Here is a 19516-nt window from a genome sequence, read left to right as displayed (position 1 = left end):
TACAAGTCTTTTGCGCTTTTTTTGTCCCTTTAACCCTTTTTTCAAAGATAGTTGCTGACCTTTGTCTTCGTCAATCTGTCATTTGCTTATTCTCTCCTAGTTCTTGGCAGTGAGGATACATCTTGTCTTTTGATGTATTTCCCATTTTATTCCAGGGCTGGGTCTCCTGTCTCTGCACACTATATGAATGTGCATACGCCCTGGGCTTTTTGGAAGTTGGTTAGTTCCGTTCAAGAGCACAGCTTTGTCACACAGATAGGATGGATATGCACTTCACCAGGAGCCACTGCACCTTCAGGTACACTTGTGCTATGACCTGGTTCATGTAGCTCTCTCTCTCATACAGTTCACTCAGCAGCCTGTTCACTAATACATTATCTGACAGTTGCAATTGCTAATGATAATATCAGCAAAGAATTATGATCTTTCTAAAATGACAGAGGTATTAAATTTGGCCCAGATTATTTAGAAGCAGTAAGCTAAAAGGAATAGTAACTGCAGCTTTCAAGTGACATTCATGATGAAAGTTAGTGAAAAAAAAAAAAAAAAAAAAAAAAGACAAAGCAATAAACATCTAGAATTAATTCATACCCTGCATATAATTTTATTTCTCTGTTGAGTAACAAGTCAAGGCCACATTCTTAAGTGTTTCTTACAGTAATGTTTGCAGAGCGATCTCATGTTATGACTAGCATCCCTTCCCAATTGTGCCTCATCCTACACTTGATCCTTTTCTGAGTGTGTCACTGCATTCTGTGTTTCCTTAGACTTGTCAACAGAAATCAGAACTAATTTGCACTTTGTATTCTGATCTTTCTGTTTGAGCTCAACAAAGCTCAGTTGATCTCTCACTGTATTGCCTACTCTTCCTTTTCATCAAGGACAGAATTGCAAATTATAATGTAATTTCTGTATGAAAACTACTAGTTAATCTGAATTATTTTCTTTTCCTTTTTAAGTTTGCATTTTCTCTGCAATTTGACCTACTCATTTTTCTACACTGATGAAATCTGCCTACTTGATGGTCACTGTGTTCATTGTACTCTTCACCCACTGTTAAAAATCACAAATAAACTGAGTTGCCTTCTAGCCTAAGTTTCTTATGAAGTTTTCTCGTGTTGGCAAGGAAGAAAATCCAGAGGAACTTCTTTTCCTCCTTTCTCCATTCATTTTCTGTGCATATCTTGCTAATTATTCTGATTGCTTCTAAAAAACCTGATTCGCTTGGCCCTTCTTGATTTAGTGATGGAACAGTCCACTGCTGTGATACTGCCAGTGCACTTCTGAGCATGCATTTGTGTCTCTGACCTACAAGACACAGCTGGATTTTTTTCTGTTCTGTTGTTTTTTGTTTGATGTTTTTATGTGGTTTTGGTTTTCTTTGGCCTGATTTATTTTAATGAATGGTTCCTCTTCCGGTAGAGGATGGTGATTAAATAGATTTTCAGTATAATCTCCGTGTGCAGATTTACTGGGGAGTGCGGTGGGGACTTCAGTACCCTGTTAGTACTAGTGGATGCCATATGTGTTCTGACATAATGGGATGTGATTGTATGACTCCATTCTTGCCTTCCCAAGGAGGTTGTGTTTCAGGTATCCTTCTCTGTGAGTGGCTTGACCAGCTCATGTTCAAAAGCACTGGTACCAGACGCTATGTAAGCTGTAAGCAGTTACAAAAGGAAAAGTATTCTGTTTCTTGTTTACTGGATTAAGCTGCATTTTATTAGCTTTGAAGCTGTGAAACTACTATTTAAGAATTTAATCTACCCTGTTTTTCTATCAGCAACTAGGAAAAGTAACTTAACAACTTCCCAAAGTTAAAAAGCTGTTGCAATTATCCTCAGTGTATCACTACACTACCACTAGTTAAACTGTAAGTAAAAAATGAAGTGTGCTTGAGGCAAGTTTTTTCATATTTACTTCTAAGTCTGATTTAAAAGAAAATTCTGGTTTGCATTTTGTAATCTTTATTTTACCCTCTTATGTTAAAAAGTGCATGGAAAGCATAGAGCTCTGCAAATACTACAAAGCTGGGAGGGGTACAAGAAGCTGGACATATAAACACAGGAATCTTATATCCTGTTCAATAGCAGACCAGCCAGAATTTTTTATTGTAATCTGAAATAGAATAGTGGGGTTTTTTCGTCAAGGAGCTGTCATACAGCTGTTACTTCATCCTTATTTCCCACCTAAATCTGTGTGCCCTAAAATGCTCAAGTAACTCTCTAGACTGAGCTCACTGAATGATATTATGAATTATGCCATACCAGATGGTCTTAATGGTCCCCTTCTGTCTTGGCCTGTATGGAGATGGACGTAGGAATGGATTTCCTGGCTTTGCACATGCTTAGAATTATAAATGGAAACACTACTAAGGAATAAAGAATAATTTTATGACATTTAGAGTAGTTTTAAACAGAGGGGGAAAAAGCCCTGATATTTAGATGTCAAATACATGGCAGTTTTAGAAACAAACATGTAAAATATAGAATATTACTTCTAATTAGTTTGTCTTACTATTTGCTTGCTAATCTGTGCTTATGTACTAGCTGCCCAATAAGCAGAAACTAATTTTCAAGTCAGATGAACAATATGCTGGTTTTTTATGTAAAATGTGGGATGGGTATGAGGAGATTTTGGTATAATACTCCAAGATTGCAGAATATACGTAAAGCTTTGTGGAGGAGATCTGGGCCTGTGCTTGCAGTACATTGATGATGCAGGAGGGAGCTGCTGGGTTTGTGTGGGATGAGCTGATGAGACAGGGTTGTGTGAACTGGTTGTGGGCTTTCCTGTGGCCAGGATTGCAGCAGACACAGGGGAGCTTTGCCATTATTGCATTGAAGTGTGTAAGAGATCTCTAAGGATATCAGGCTAAATATTGAAGATCTTCTCTTTTTACTTGTATTACTGCAATAATGTACTTGCATTACACATGAGGAAATTTTCACATATAAAAAAATAATTTCAAATGCAGGTATAAGTTAAGATTTTCTTTACTTTTTTAAAGAGAAGATATAATAGGCTGTGATCACTACATCACCAGGAAACCCAAGATGAATTTTTTTTGTTGCAGCAGATTTTTATCCTATCACCTATGGCTGTGGAAACACTGTTAAATACCTTTATACAGTATGCTTTTCTGCTGGTTACCTACAGTGAATTAATATTTTAAGGATAGGCCTCCATTTTTATTAATTTAGCAACAAAAAGATATATTAATAGCATTAGAAAATACTAAATGCATAATATATAATCTAAAATGGAAATAAACAATTGGAACAGGTTTCAATAAATACTGCAGTCAATTTGATATTATAATTGTGCATTATTTTCCAGTATTCTTCCTCTAGTTTGAATTTACAGTTTCATAGTAGAGCTACTTTAAAAATGAAGCGCTGTATTTAAGATAATGAAAATTCCTTTATTTTGTACTTATTTCAGTATTTGAGCTATTCATTTATCTTAATTGGTTTTGTGTTTTTAGGACACTTCACTGGAATAAATACCAAGGACAATGATATATTTTCTAGCTGTATTTTCTTCTTATCTGCTGTGTTTGGTTATGTACAAGATGATAGGAGATACTGCTTTTTCTATATACTTTCCTAGTAAAAGTGTTCTAAAAAAAAGCCTCCCAATTTTATAGGAGTGGCGTTTTTATCAGTGGTAGTTACTGTACTTTTTATTACTTTTTCTGTGAAAATCATTGTTGCAGAAAAGTTCTCACACAGATGGTGAGTTGCAAGAAGGTCTAAGGTGTGCGCTTGTGGATTTTATGTTTTGGATTTTTTAAGTGACAAGTTTGTCTTGTTTCTCAGCCATATTATGTCTGAGTATGTGAGTATGACGGATACAGAGCGTGACCAGATAGATCAAGATGCCCAGGTGTTCATGAGAACGTGTGCTGATGCCATTCATCAGCTCAGAACAGAAGGTAAACTAAAGCAGCTCTTACATGTTTTTTTCTAGCTCTTGATGAAGGCTAAAGTAATGCTGAATGTTGGTGAATATTGGTGAATCTTAACTGCTTTAGGAAAAAGATGGAGGAAGTCTGTTTGCCTTTTTGTTTGCATTGGTGTAATCCCATTGGCTGATTAGTACTGTAATTCCATTTTCTTTAATGATAGTGGAAAGAGAAGCTACAGCATAGAATTTTGTTTATGTGTTCAAATACACCAGTTAACAAGTGTAAAAAAGAGTCTTAAATATTTGGTACTTGAGTAGTAATTCAGCACTGTGGCATAGAGGCCTAAAGCAAAGCTCTCTAGATTGGATGTTTGTCTTTTACTAGCTTGTCTACCTGTAAGGTATTATATGTATAATACTTCCAAGTTAGAGATAATCAAATAACTTTAACAGAGTCCTGGTAGATTAAAAGTGTTTTTGACAACTTGAATATGGGGTCATACCTTTATTACACTATCTTGTGAAAGTCGTAGAGAGACCGTTTCTGTGTTACCATTTTCAAGCTGACTTGCTGCATCTCTGTATTTTATTGATACACAAAAGATTTTCATCAGCTTTAAAATGCCATCTAAACATAGTTGTATTATTATTGAGAATTATTGAATGTCAGTCATGCATGAGAACTCATAGTATAAAGATGAAAAATATCTATATATGTGAATTAAAAGGATGTTTGACACAATAAATCCCCAAAATCTCCACATAGTCTGTACACCAGAAAATTTGAACAAGTTGAATAATTTAAGCAAGTTAAACCTCTAGATCTATTTTGCTGTTTTTATCTAGATGCCACCTGTTCCTGTTTAGAATTTATTTCACATAATAAAACTCTGTGGCATATATAAAAATGCTATAGGACACTAGTTATTTTCAGTTCTTGATTTGTTGTAATGACTTGCTGTTTTAGAGAATCTATATTTAAATATAGCTGTGTTTAAAAGAAATACTAATATATAACACATATAAAATGTGACTAGGCTTTTATATAACTTGCATATCAACTGAAAGTACAAACTGTTGTGGAATTCAGTAAAAAGTTAAAAGATTGGTTTATATTTTTCTTTTGTATTTCAGCACACAAGGGTGTCCAGTCTGCTCAGGTGAAGGAGCACAGAACAGCTGTCTTGGACTTCATTGAAGATTACTTAAAAAGTACTTAGTATTTACTGAATAGTTACAAATGGATGATTGCATTTTCCAAGAAAGGAATCTTGCTCTTTTAACCTGAAATTTTGTTTACTGCTGTCTTGAACAGGGGTGTGCAAGCTGTATTCTGAACAAAGAGCCATCCGAGTTAAGCGAGTGATAGATAAGAAGAGACTGTGAGTAGTGTCAAAAAAGAGTTTAACTGTGCCTTTTACTTGTAGGACATTCAACAAAACCATTGTTCATGTTTAATTCTAAGGAGATTGTTTTAATGTAAGTTTGTGGTTGGATGAACAACTTCTGCAACAGGTACATTCCAGGGCTCTTTACACTTCAGGCACGTGAAGTAAAGTGGCAGAGTGCCATTACAGTGTTGTAGTTCTCATTTAGGTAAAGGATAAAGGCGCCAAATCAGTAAAATGTGGATTAATAAACCTATTTGACTTCAACAAATTCACCAATTTTTTTTTTTTTGCTTTTTTTCAAAGGTCCTATCTTTCTGCTAAACAAATGACTGTGTTGTTAATAAATACTACTTGAGATGGCAGGTGTTCATGGCAAGCAGAAACATGATGAAAATAAAATGCTAGAATGTAACTTTTGAACTGAAAAAAGAGCTTCCACTTTCTATAGTGGCACTTGTTAAGGCTCCTAGTGTAGAGCTGAAAATGTCTGGAGACATTAAAGGTGATTGATTGCTTGCTGCCTTTTTGGTCTGGTGGGATTTTTTTTTCAGTCAAGTTTCAAACCCCATACTTCTTCACTTTCTTTTTCTGCATACTCCCAATTGTGAGAATGATGGGGAAAGGGAGCAGGTTTGCAATTTATTTAATACCTTAGAACGTGCACATAAATAAATTCTTGAGCGTTTTTCCAAGACTTGATGCTGGTTTATCAGTTTGGTGTTTGGGTTGATTAGCTACAGTTACATTGAACCCAGAGAGATGTTTTCAAAAGTTCCTAAGTGTATTTTATTAAGAATTATTCAGCCTGATAAAGCACAATTAGATTCACTCACATATATTCTCATGAGACATAAATGGTAGTACATGTGGAGGATCAGACCAAAACCAAGAAAACAAAATACCCCAAACCACTTTTGAAATTTGGTAAGAAGTAAAGCATTGGTGGTTTTGTAGCTCCCATACATTTTCAGAAAAAAACATACAGAAACAAACCATGTGATATTTTTAATGTGTAAAAATACAGAATCTTATCAGTATTCTTCATGTGAAAGAGCTTCAAAGAAAGAGAGAATTGTTCCTGCAGTTGAAGCAGTAGCTCATGAATACCAGCTCTTATGTTAGTTAGTACTCTTACATTACTCTTTCCATGTGTAATCTCAGGTTCAGGATTTCTCAGATGAATAAACAGAGAAAAAACCTCAATTTGATGCATTATTTCAGAAGTTAGAGTACCACTTAACTAAAGAGCAATAAGGCATTAAGAATCAACCCAAAAGATACATTCTTTTTATTGGAGGGTCCCTCTGTGCCTCTCTTTATGGATGCAAAAACTAGAAAACAGATGTTGACCAGGTGGAGTCTGTATGCACTGCAGATGTGGTGTAATGGCTAAATTGTCATTTAAATTAAAATTCAATTCAAGTAAATCACAGGGCATAACCCAATCTTTATTATGACTTAAAGAAAAATAGTGTCATTGATTTGTAACTTCCCTGAGGATTTCAGCAGGAGCTTTATGTGATACGAACGTGTATCCTCTCTTAAAAGAACTAGGCATCCTTTAAACAGTGCGTCCCAGACACTTCGTTCATTTTAAATTGAAAGTTTCCTGTATTCCTATACTGTGCACAATAAGAACAACAAACAATAAGGAATGTGTTTCTTTACAAATAAATTAATCCTAGTGCAGCTCTTCTTTCCTGCAGTTTAGTTAATTTAAAATATGTGCATATCAGACAACACTGAAAAGTTTGTCATAGAAATATATTTCATCATGTTTCCTTCTATATTGATAACTATCCTAAGCTCTTCAACAAATTGCCTGAGTGTTATCATTTTCTTACAGAGGTTGCCTTTATGTATTCATTCACATTTTTTGATTTAAAAGTTCTGCTGGCTGGGACTAGTTTTGCAGAAAGAAAAGATGAGAAATACAAACACAAGCATTTCTTTCTGTACCGGTACTTGGTTATGATTTTCAATTTTAAAGTTTATTGGTATTCAAGATTATATTTAATTTCAATTTTAAACTTCTTTTTCCATTAGAAGATTTTATGTATGCAGTTATTCAAATCAAGCTGATATTTTTGTTACCTAGGGAATTGGTGTTTTATTAGTATTAAAACTATTGCTTGAACTGCACAGATATGTAGATAAGTATTTTTTTTTCTTATTATTAGGGAAATTTGAGAGGGAGGAGATGAGAGAAGAATTCTTCTCTGTAAAATTACCAAAAGCCCAGTACCTGCAGAGGTTTTATCGCTAGAAAATGTTCCCTGCTACTGTTAAATAGAAATAATTTGGTGATGACAATTACATTATATTCTGGTTTTCACAGAAATTTCTAATTATGAGTTAGAATTTAGACACAATCCAAAGGAACACAAAAAGCAACACCTTCTGTTAGGCACAGGGGAGAATTGCAAATCATAATGAGATTAACTGTTGATTATATTTGAGAGGGTAGGAAGTGACAAAGGGTAGGGTGGAATCACCTGGCACAGCAGCACCCATTGGTTTTTCATTCTTTACCTTCTCCAACAGCGTTACTAAACATTTAACTGCTTGCTATGTAGCAGTTACAGAATTCATTGTAGACAACAATAAACCATGGAAATTTACTGGAAAAAATACTTTACCACTAATTTTCAATGTTTTTTGATGCCACACTGCAACATACTTGACAAGTACTTAATATATAATAATTGAATAAGCTTCTCATGTCTTGCATTACCTTTGTATTAAAATTACCTAATAGGGACTTAGAAGTAGTATAAGAAAGCTAATTCCATTGTATAGCCTTTATGATAATTGAAAATATAAAGTAAAATTATCATTATTATTTGAAAAAAATAAAGAAGTAGTATTTGGCTATTGCTACTAAAAATTTTTCACATGACCTAAATGTTGGTTTTAAAAAAAAAATTAATTCACTGTGTTTTTGAAAGGTAGTTTAATAAAGTGTCATTATTTTTATGCTGTAGCTTCAATATTCTCAATTCTGAGCATGTGGTGCATTTTGTCCAGGAAAACTATTCATGCTATCTTTGCCTTTGTAGCACTATTTCAGTGACAAGTTGCTAAGTACATTTTGTATCTCAGCTGGAAAATTTTAAATGTGAAGTTCACAAGACTTAAAGTATTGAATTTAGTAATCTGTGTTTTTTCTCATTTTAGAGAAATACATCTGTGTTAAATCAGTAGTATCAGCAGTATCTTTAACTGTTGGTATCAGTTAAATCATAGGCTTTTGTACTTCTAGGTCCAAACTTGAACCTGAGCAGAGCAATGTGTCCAAATCACCTCTTTCCGCTGAAAAATCTTCACAGAGTCCTTTAGAGGATTCTGAAGAAAAACTTTCTGCTGAAGAAAGCAAAGGTAGGAATAAAATGCAGTTACATTTTACTTTTTGTAGCAAGACCTGTCTGGTTGGTAGTACTTCCTTCACTCTAGAAGGGCCAATTGCTATGACTGGCATGTTTTCCATTTTCATCTTGCTTGAGCTGATCAGGCTTCTGTGAAGCATACTGTGAGACTGAGGAAGGAAAATCTTAAACTTTTTGACTTGCCAGCTAAACAAGTCACATGCTTTGCTGAATTCTTCATCCTCTTAATAACCTCTTCGTGAACGCTTTCTTTTTCATTAATTTTTATCAATATCATATCTTCTGAAATTTGACTGATTTTTCCATATTCCTTTCACTGAATGCAAGGAATCAGAAAGTAGGTCAATGACTTTCTTGGAACATGGTGTAGTTTTTAAGCACAGAGACCTTGAGTTGGGCACTCCTACAGTAGGAATTCAAAGGTGGAACATGCTCACACAGAGGAGGTTATTGGCTGGTCAAATCCAGTAGTTTTGGGGCTTTCTTCTTGACAGCATTGAGTTGCCCTGCTGGGAGAATTTAGTCTCATCTTTCATGGGGCAGAGATACTGCTTTGGACTTCTGGCTATCTCTGACCTTGGGGTCATTTCAGATGGTGCAGATCTTGATGGGGTTTGTGAGTATTGGTTCTCATTCCTGGTTGCCTGCTTCTCAGGCAGAGGGATAGAAGCCATTTCAATTCTCTTAGCCATTTCTGCCTGTCCTGGGATGTGGATGCTGGCAGAGCTTTGGAGCTAAGTGCCTTTTGGAATACTACCACTATGCAGATAATTTCAGGTTTCATGCCTAAAGAGAAATACTGTTTCTGTGATTCTGAAATTGCTTTGCCTGGCTTGAGGTCTCCCACTTGTGTTGTCTAAAGAAAACCAAGGTACCTTGTGATTTTCAGCAGGAATTTTTTTTCCTTCTAATTACATTACATTGTGATAATACTTCATCAGGATAGAACAAATGCAATGGTTGGCCATATTATTCTGATAAACAGTTGTTGTTTCTTTAGTGATTTTTATTAAAAGAGTGAAGTTCCTCTGTTAGGTGACTCCAGAGCCATACAGAGGGTGGATTCATGTTAAGTGGGTGCTCCACTTTTGGATGAAGTCTCTAACACTGAATTACCTCAAAATGTGTGAACAACTTCATTTTCTGATAATGGCTTTGCTTATCTTCCTAACCAGTTTGTACTTCTGCAGCCCTATCAGTGTGCCCTTTCCCCCCCCCTAACACTGAATTTATTGTAAGAAGTACAGGTTTTGATTATGTGCCATTTCTAGTGCTTACCTTTTTATAGTGTGTCATAAGTGATGCAGCACACAGGCACACAGATGAGTTTCACCTTAACCTGTTATCAGTGTTTTGCAGCTGTGAGCTGGTGCCACTGGAGAAGCAGCAGCATAGTAGCATCTTCATTGCCTTGTGCTCTTTCCTTGTTACCAAATGCCCCTGCAATTTCTGGAAGTGTGCACTCCCACTACATTGTGTTACCAAAATTTTTAGCTCCAAAAATCTGTGCCACACCATGGAAAATACTGCTTCTTGGTTGCCTTGGACACAGCAAACCACTGCAGTAAATAGAAATGCAGCTATTTTATTATGCAGTAATTTTGATTACTCCAGTTCTCACTTTCATTAGTTTTTGCTTTAATTTTTATGAGAAAGTAGGGGTCCTGCCACAAAAGCGGTGCTGCTGCAGTACTTACAAGGGGTTGCTGACCAGACTTTGAGAAAACTATGGAACTTGTATATCAAAATAAATCTGTCTGGAACAGTATGCAAATGCACACAGCCTGTGATTCCTCACATAAGGGTAAGTGCTGGTTGCTGCTGCTTATAGGAATCAGCCTTGTGACTTTGCTGGTAGGTGGTAGTCTAATTGTGAAAATAACATGAACAAGATGACTAGGAAACAAGAAGCTCAGTTTAAATCTTACTGCCTTTGATTTATACTTCTATTTTTTTCAAGTAACTTTTCAAATTTTTAGGAAGTCAGAGAAATGCTTGCATTTTGAAATCAGCTCTTTCATCTTCAGGATATTGGTGATTTAGAGAATGGTGATAATTTGTTTTTATGAATTAGCCATCAGCAGCATGCCTGGGTCCCTTGGGTTAAATCTCATCTGTAAAGATACTTTTGAGAGCAGCTTGTGATTCTGACCGTAATTTGAACACTATGATGGACAGTTGAATGTGCTATTTAATGTGCTGAAGCACAACTCGGGTTTTGTCTGTTTTTTTGGCAGAAACCAAAGCAAAATATGATTACCTTTGTTTTGAAGCAAAGCACCTGTTTACATTAGAATTATAGTGGACATGCCTCATGGTTGCAAAATAGTCTCTCTGGAGAGTGCTTTTATATACTGGCTGTATTTATTTGCATATTACAAATTTGACATTTAGTTTATGGAAATAAATGTAAATAATGAGTAGCTTTTGAACTGGTCCACAAGCTTAGCAGCTGTCTCCTTTCAGCATGGAAAATGGTTCAGAGGATTTGATCATTATTTTATATCTGTCACGAGTTAACTACTTCTCTTTCTGAAATAAAAATGTAGTTTGGCTTTTGCTGGCTGAATTGCAGGAAAGCATTAATGTCAGCTCCATGAAAACTGCAGAAAACCCAAAACATACCACAGTGACAGAAGGACCCCTGGGGAGATACATGTTTCTTGCTTACCTCTTACCATAAATATATTTGCTTATTAGCCATCACATTGGATACAGGTGCTGTTTTTTAACAGTGCTGGCAGGGCCTGAAACTAATTGGTTCCTCTGGGTTTTATCTTTTTTTTTTTCTTCATAAACTAATTATCTTATTTTGTTTGAAATAAAATCAATTTATTGTAAATTTGATATAATGTAAATACATTGATTACCTAAACAAGTTTTGTGATTCTGTGAAATAGATTTGAAATATTGATAATACTCCATGGAAAAAAATAGTTGGATGCTTTCTAAACAACCTTTAAAGGGATTCTTGGATTTATATGTTACTACTATAAGAAAGAACTGATCTATTTTTTGGTTTGGGGTTGTTTTTTTAATAAATTTATTATATTCTTTATATGCATCCCCCATTTGTAACATTGTCATTGTTTATGCATCCTGGTTAGGTTGTTGGGAGGCCAAAAAAAAGTTTATAAAGGAGTTGTACACGATACTCTTTTACAATATTGATGTTTTCAAGAATTTGTACAAATACTATCATGGAGAAAAGGGAAAATTTCTCCTTGTATCTCTTTTCATATATGTGTTTATAAATAAGACTGCTCCTTTCAGAGGCTTCCCAAGACAAGTCAGTCTCTGAAAGATGATGCATTAGTGCTGCTTAAAAAATTGAAAAAAATTATGTCTAGGAAGTAAAAAAAAATTAAAATACACATAAAATGCTTAAATGATTGACTGGAATAAATAGGAAGTCTGAAATGTATGAAAACCAAGAAACTAAATTTTTCTGTGTTTTAATTTGCAGCCTGCATCTGATGCCTCAAAGCAGGTTGAGGGTTGATCCGTTGTGGGGTGGTACAGATCTCTCCTGGGTTTTTTAAGATTGTTACAGCCAGCGGGGAGAAGAGAGGCCCTCTCAAGGCTGCAGTCTTACCAAGTTTTTAAACACTGATGCTAGAACAGCTTCAGAAACAGTAGATTCCTGCAGCACAGTTTCTTTTCTTTCTTCTAACTTCTTCCTTTATAACCACAAGTATATAATTAAGCCTAAAATTAAATCTTCCAGAAGGGAATATTCCAGAAATAGCCCTTCAAGATCTTTTATGCCCAACTCATACAAAGATTTATGCAGATGAATAGCTTTAATCAAAGGGAAAATACTTCTGAAATGAATGAAGCTGCTTTGATGTGTTATGGTTAATTTGTGGGGTTGGAGCTGATTCCTGTTATATGCTGGAAGACCCCTTGCACAGTGTGGTGTAGGATTTGCACTGTAGTAGGAAGTTTAAGCAGCATGACAAAATCAAGTTCATTTGTGAGATTTGCTCAAAACATATTTGAGATTCTGTCTTAAATTTCTGAAAGAGGAGCTGGTGGTTCTGTCAAGTCTTACTGGAAGATAGTACTTTGCATATAGGCTGTCATTTTGAAAATTGTGTGGTTTTATCTGTTACAAAACAACTGCTACAGTATTTTGTGCCCTAAAAACTCTTAGTGCATTATGAGTTGTTTTACATCCTTCTCAGTCAGTGTGTTAATGCAGATCCCTTTAGTTCCCAAAATTAAGCCTACATGAAGACTTTTGGCCCTGTTCAGAAATTAAGGGTCATTGATGTAATTTTGTGCTGTAAATACAGGCTGAATCTCAGTAACTGACAAAGGAGATACAGCAATTTCATGATCAGTTTAACATGGATGAAAAATTATTTTGACTTTCTATTCAGTGCCCTGTATTATTCAGTGTCTCAAGTGTTTGGTGGTTCTTTTACAGACAGGAATCTGCCCGACGCCCAAAGTAACTTTGGATTATGGGGGGACAGCAGAGGTGAAGATGAGCTGTCACCTGAAGAAATACAAATGGTATGTTTATCCTGTGTCTAATTGTCCATTTTATTGTATTTTCTGTTGTATTTACGTGTGATAAAAAAAGAAGTACAGATTGACCTAAATTAACTTCTAACATTTTATGCTGAATAATGCTGTAAAAAGATACACCTTTTGCTTGTGACTTCCTGGTTCTTCTGGTAGCAGCTAATATTTTAAAATGCTACAAAATATTTACATGGAGACATGAAATTAATAAAAAACATCTTTCAACAATTGAAATTAAAATAGTTTTCTACCATTACAATTACTAATTGCTTTGTTTAGTCAGTAAACAATAGAAGGCAAGATCAGAAGAATCATTATGAAACTTCTGAAAGAATAAATTGTTTGCTCTTTTTTCTTGGATAGTTTCTAGAATACAAATAGTTGTACTGTTTAACTATTACTGTGAAGGTATATTTCATTTTATTTCTTTTTATTTTTTTATTCTCAAAATCAGATTGGTTTCCTAGAAGGAATAGCTACAAGATGTCTGTCACAAAAGAATTTCATTAATTTTAACATTTTTGCATTTCTCTGCTATCAGCATGTTTCTAGATTGATCCAATTCAGCTTACATTTGAATAGGCAATTTCTGATATAGGCATGATTGCTGACAGCCTGTCAGATTTTTTGATATTCCTAAAATTTATCATTTTGAACATAGCTCAAAATTCTTAGAAAACCTCTCTACATTAGCACACACTGCCTTGGGTTTATATAAAGAAAAACTGATTTCAATCAGTAGCTGTGCAGATATCAGAGCAGTGAGCTTTATAGGGCAGAGGGCTGCAGCAGTATGACTTTGTGAAGCTTCTTTGGCAGTGATTCGAGGTGTTCCCAGACACAGCGCACATCATTCTTCCAGTCAGAGATGAGTAAGTTGCACATAATTATGGTATGGCTTGTTAAAGAGAAAATGTTCTTCAGAGGCTGCTCTGTATGCTCTCATACTGTTCTTAAGTGCCAGTCTAAAATCTAGAGGCTTACTCCTGTTTTCTGTTTTCTTTTAAAAGATAATTCTTTACATATTTTCATTCCCCTTTCTTTAGGCACAATACTGTTAGGCCCCTTGCTGTCAGCTTCCAGTGAAACAGGGGAAATAAGAGTTGGGGATGATGGCTCTGACAGGGCCTTCTGACTGAAAACTAAATGCAGGTTGTGTTTTGTAGGCCTGTGATCATAGGAAAAGTCTCCTCTCTGAAAGGGTTTTCAAGCTTTGGAATAGACTGCCCAGGGAAGTGGTGGAGTCACCACCATCCCTGGCGGTGTTTAAAAGACATGTAGACGTGGCACTTAGGGACATGGTTTAGGGGTGGCCGTGCGTTGTTATCTTGATCTGTAAGATCTTTTCTATCCTAAACAATTCTATGAAGAGGGTAGCTTGCAATTGGTAAACTTTAAATTGGGATGGTTTGTGTCATATCATACTTAGCAAATCCTCAGTCATGGTTCCATGATCCTTCATGTAAAGATAGATAAAATAATGAATTAAAGCTCTGTCATTGCTAAAGCACCAGTTCCTATCAGCATTTTACCCTCAGGAGAGAGCTTCACATTATTCAAAATGTTTGTAGGCCTACTGCATGATTTACACAATAGATTTTAGTTTATAACTCTCAATACAGGTATATTAACGGTTTTTACAGTTATTGAGAGCAGATGTCTTGTGATTGCATTGGGTGGGAAAAATCTCTCTCCTGTTTGGAGTTGTGAAAATATCTACTTTTCTTTGACTTCAGCTTTTTTCTGGTTGGTTGGTTTTGTCTTAAATTCAGGGACAGCACATCTAATGACTTCTCTCATGGAATAACTAAAAGGAGTGGTGATTATTTCTTTTATGCCTTGGATTTTTAGCCATATATTAAGCAATTTGTCACTTTATGCCATACTTCAGTAACAGACTATTTCACTGTCTATAAAAGAGGCTACTTCAATAAGCCATAAATCACTGAGCTATACTGATTGCTGGAGCTTGGTTTATGTTCCCATCATGTAAATCCCTTTGTGACATGCTGGTATAGGATGTGTTCAGTGCTCAAACCCTTTGTTCAATTGCCTGTTCTAGCATATCTTAACTGCTGTCTATGCAAGCACTCCATCAGCCATGATTTCAAGTTGCAAAGATCATTTAGCAGTTTAAAAGGCAATCTGTGCCAGTGGAAGGTTTTAAATATCAAAGGGAGTTTTGAAAGAATACTTTCTCAAGTGGATTTGTGCTATTTGTAAAGGATTAAAGTCATTCACTGTTTCTTAACTGAAAATTTGTCTTCTCAATTAGCTACCATCTGTTTTTTTAAGTCAGTAAAATGGGATTTCTAATGTTGAATATTTGTTCAGATGTCCTTACAGAAGTCAGAAAAAACAACTGCAGCATGGTGGCCCCACTTAGTCACACAAGGACCAACCGGCAATCACAGCGTTAAATCTTGTGGCTTTATTTCATTGCTCTGTGCCTTGGCTTTGTTGTGAGGTGACTCCACCAGAACCAGACATACAACAGTCATGGATGTAAAGCAGTGCAGTGATGAAGCACCTTTAGCCATCTGCTGCTGTGAAGTAATAGGAAATAAATATATTTTAGGCAACTATATTTTCAAAAATGCTCTGCTCTGTAGGTGGTGTCAGTGACAGTGACACTTGAATGTATTGCAACATTGTATTATTTTATTTGACAAAACCATTGGATCTTTAGAGTGGAAATCAATGGAACTGTGCAGTATGTTGCTCTCTGTTCCCCTTCAATTCATGGAGCTGTGCACCTTCCCTGAGACCTCTACCCCACAGTGAAGGCAACAGTGCCCAGTAACCTTCCTCTTAGACTGTGGAATCCTTTAACCCAGGAGAGAAGGCTGCTCTTACCAATGAGGTAGGCAGTGAGCCTCTTAATACAAAAAGAAATCAGGATGTTAAAAGAAATAATTTTTTTTTTTCATTCTTTATGATAGAAATTGCCCGTGTCAAAAGACTGACCTTTCTCTGTGAGATATACTGTTCCCCTTCTTCAAACACATACCTGTCATTTCAGACTCACTTCTGGGAAATTAAACCTATACATTTTGTGTGTCATTTCCTTCTCCCCTTTTTCCAGTTTGAACAGGAGAACCAGAGACTTGTTGGTGAAATGAACAATCTCTTCGATGAAGTCAGGTACAGTTTTCTGTCACTTGACAGACAGTGGCCTGTGCTGGTCCCGTGCCCCAGTCAGCCCCCATGTGCAGTGCACTGGCTGCAGGACACCTGCCTGCTCCTGCTCCAGTGGTGTGGGAGGAGCTGGGACAAATTACCAGTGCCCAGGAAAGGAACCGTGTGCTGTCCCACAGTGTAAAGAATGGTAGCACTGGTTACACTTGGAAGGCTCACATTCTCCCTTATCCACATTTTGAAGTACTAGATTTTCCATTTCCTGTTGTCTGTTGGATATCCAGATGGCAGTAGAGGAGGTGCCACTGCTGACCCCATGCAGAGATAGGCACTGGTGCCATTCACTCTCCCCAGCTGTGCAGAACACCCAAAGGGCTACTTGAGCTAGAAATTGACTTCTGGGTATCAGCCCTAGGCAAGGTGAACTGCACACACCAGAGTAGCATATGGAAAGAGTGTGTCAAAATCAACTGCTTAAAGCCCAGCATGGATGTTATTATATGAAATGAAAGAAGGGAGACAAGTGAAAAACCGTGGCAGTGACAGCTGCTTACTGAGCATTTCCGGGGTGGCTTTCCCAGGGTTACACTGTGGGCTGGCTGTCTTCCAGCCAGGCACTGTCCAAACCCTAGTCCCAGGCTACTGCTGCCTCACAGACAACTGACAAAACAGTGGCCTCCTGAGCAGCCACTTACTAGAGAGTCTGAATCTGCAGCAGCAAGACATGTTTGCACTAGTTTCTAACAGAGTATTTCTGTTCTTTGCCAAGACAAATTGAAGGAAAAGTGGTGGAAATCTCCAGATTACAAGAGATATTCACTGAGAAGGTCTTGCAACAGGTTAGTATACTACAGCAGCAAATACAACTTGAAGATTTTCTTGGGGGCATTTTGGTCCTGATGGCCAATTTGTGAACATAAAATTAATGAATCTTCAATACAAATATGAAGGAAAATACTTTTGTTTTTCAAATTCAAAATCAAGATATTTACTGTTGTTACTTACTAGTATGTACCAGGAAAGGAAAATGAGAGATATGTGTTAGAATGATCCCTCTGCCTCAGAACTGGTGTCCTGTTAAACATGTTATGTAACAGCATCCTTTCTGGAAATGTTGGCACCTCTTGCAAAAGAGCTGGGAAAAATCAGACAGGTTAGATTTGACTCTAGATAAATGGGAGACTTCCTACTGGTCTTGGTGGTTTCCATTCAGGTTTGTAAAATCACCAGTAAAGAAATTGCAACTTTAATGTATTACTATCTGCCTTTGCATCAATGAAACAAAGATGTTAGTAATACCAGATTTTATTTTACTTTTGAGTTCTGCTTGTTCCCCAAGTCCTTGGAAGTGTTTTTGGTGGTTTTTTTTTGTAACATTCATTACAATTTCTCAATTTTATTTCTTTTTAAACAGGAAACTGATATTGACAATATCCATCAATTAGTTGTGGGTGCAACAGAGAATATAAAAGAAGGCAATGAAGACATAAGAGAGGTAATATCTTGAAGCTGTGTTTTAGACTCATTTCTCAATTAACTTTCATTTTTTTCCAGATGTTGCTTTAAAACAGCATGTGCAAGCTCGCCCATGGGACTGGTGCAGCGGGTGCTGGGTGTCAGGGCAGAGGTTTGGGAAATGTAGCTGAGCTTCTCAATAGTTCATGCTTGCTAAGCATGATCTGAATAGCTACACAGGACTGCAGAAACCTACTTGGCCTCACCTCAGCAGTTTCTTAAACATGAAGGTCACCTGGCTTGCATTTAAGCACCTGTGAAGTTTTTTTTTTTTAAAAAGAAGGGGAGGGGGGCAGAAATTGCAGACTACCACTATAAGACAATGCTGTAATGGTTGAAACAGAATGCTGAGTGTTAGCAGAAGAGACTCTGAACACCTCTTGCATGCTCCTAGTAAACAACCCTCTTCCACTCTTTTACTAAGTAGAAGGAAAGGATATTTTATTTTGGAAACTGAGATTTCAATAAAAAAGGAGTTCCTAAATTAGGCTACTGAGTAAATGGCTCACTTTCTCCTTCCTGAGAGCACACAGAAAAGGTATCTCAAGGGTGAGTTATCTACTGCTCTGCTCTTCTGAAAAGTGCACCAAACATGGCAAGAACTGATGCTGTATTTTACTTCACTTTTCACATTTTTAGGTAGAACTAAGTTTCGTAAACCATCCTGAGAAACAGTAGTGAAAGGTGGTAAAATAAAAAAAAACTTTTTACTCACACTAGTGTTTGTATCATGCAAAAAAAAAATCCTTATGTAAATCTAAAAAATGAGAGCAAAAACCAAGTCCCCTGCTGGTCTCAGTTTTGGAAAGGAGTAGCCAAGAAAAATACTGGCTCTGAGACTGAAATAAGTGACTGAGGTATCTCCAGAGGTGTCAGGATTTTGTTCTTGTTTGTTTGTTGTTTGGTTTTGTTGTTTTTTCATTTGATTCAAGTCAGATCTTTGTTAGAAAGATGAAGGCCTGATTACTTTTAATCAAGGAATTTCACTTTTGAAACTTAAAACTAACTTTGAAGCATGTACTTTGTGATATAGTTCCTGCTGTTTGATTTGTGCAATTTTAAGATTTTGAGTGTGACAAATCAGAAGAGGTACCAGCCAATCTGACTTGTATTCATTCACCTGAGATTAAGGTCAAATTTTGTTGTTTCTCTTGTGGGAGGGAAGGGTGATGCCACAAACAGGCATTCCGAGTTGCCACTGTTGAAATTGTATTTACTGGTAATGGTAACAGGGATAACCTTTCCCTCACAGGCCATCAAAAACAATGCTGGATTTAGAGTATGGATCCTCTTCTTCCTTGTGATGTGTTCATTCTCCTTGCTTTTCCTGGACTGGTATGATAATTAATTAAACATATATTGGCACCATGCTCTGACATTTTTTTAGAGGAGTGGGGTATAACAGCATACCTATGTATTTTATGCATTTTCTCATACCTCTATGATGGAAATATTTTCCAATAAATAAGTTGTGCACATATCCATTAGTACATTCATTTTAAATCCCTGTATCAAACATAAAACCACGCTTATCCTCTGGAGAACATAAAAGTCATTGAAAGAGCTGTGAAGAAAGCTACAAGCTGGAGCAGACCTTACAGAAGAAAAAGCAACAATACTGGTTTTGTCACAGCCACCCACCTG

The 19516-nt window shown here is 36.3% G+C and overlaps 1 protein-coding gene across 2 annotated transcripts in view; it reads left to right on the top strand.

Annotated features, from left to right (window-relative positions):
• The window catches only part of STX18 (syntaxin 18), a 59048-nt gene extending 39696 nt beyond the window's left edge, over positions 1 to 19352 (top strand). Inside the window, exons 1-10 of one of the 2 annotated variants that reach the window (XM_053975320.1) lie at positions 177 to 298; positions 3822 to 3937; positions 5044 to 5121; positions 5225 to 5291; positions 8563 to 8678; positions 13119 to 13207; positions 16305 to 16363; positions 17127 to 17196; positions 17772 to 17852; positions 19125 to 19352. In XM_053975320.1, the coding sequence (XP_053831295.1) occupies positions 261 to 298; positions 3822 to 3937; positions 5044 to 5121; positions 5225 to 5291; positions 8563 to 8678; positions 13119 to 13207; positions 16305 to 16363; positions 17127 to 17196; positions 17772 to 17852; positions 19125 to 19220 (810 nt within the window). In that variant the 5' untranslated portion in view covers positions 177 to 260 and the 3' untranslated portion in view covers positions 19221 to 19352. Of the gene's footprint in view, positions 1 to 176; positions 299 to 3821; positions 3938 to 5043; positions 5122 to 5224; positions 5292 to 8562; positions 8679 to 13118; positions 13208 to 16304; positions 16364 to 17126; positions 17197 to 17771; positions 17853 to 19124 lie in introns of those variants that run through there. The other variant, XM_053975319.1, reaches the window with a different exon arrangement.
• Positions 19353 to 19516: the final 164 nt, after the last annotated feature.

The sequence above is a fragment of the Vidua macroura genome, chromosome 4 (genome assembly GCF_024509145.1).
Source record: "Vidua macroura isolate BioBank_ID:100142 chromosome 4, ASM2450914v1, whole genome shotgun sequence".
NCBI lineage: Eukaryota > Metazoa > Chordata > Aves > Passeriformes > Viduidae > Vidua > Vidua macroura.
This window is presented reverse-complemented; position numbering and strand designations above follow the sequence as displayed.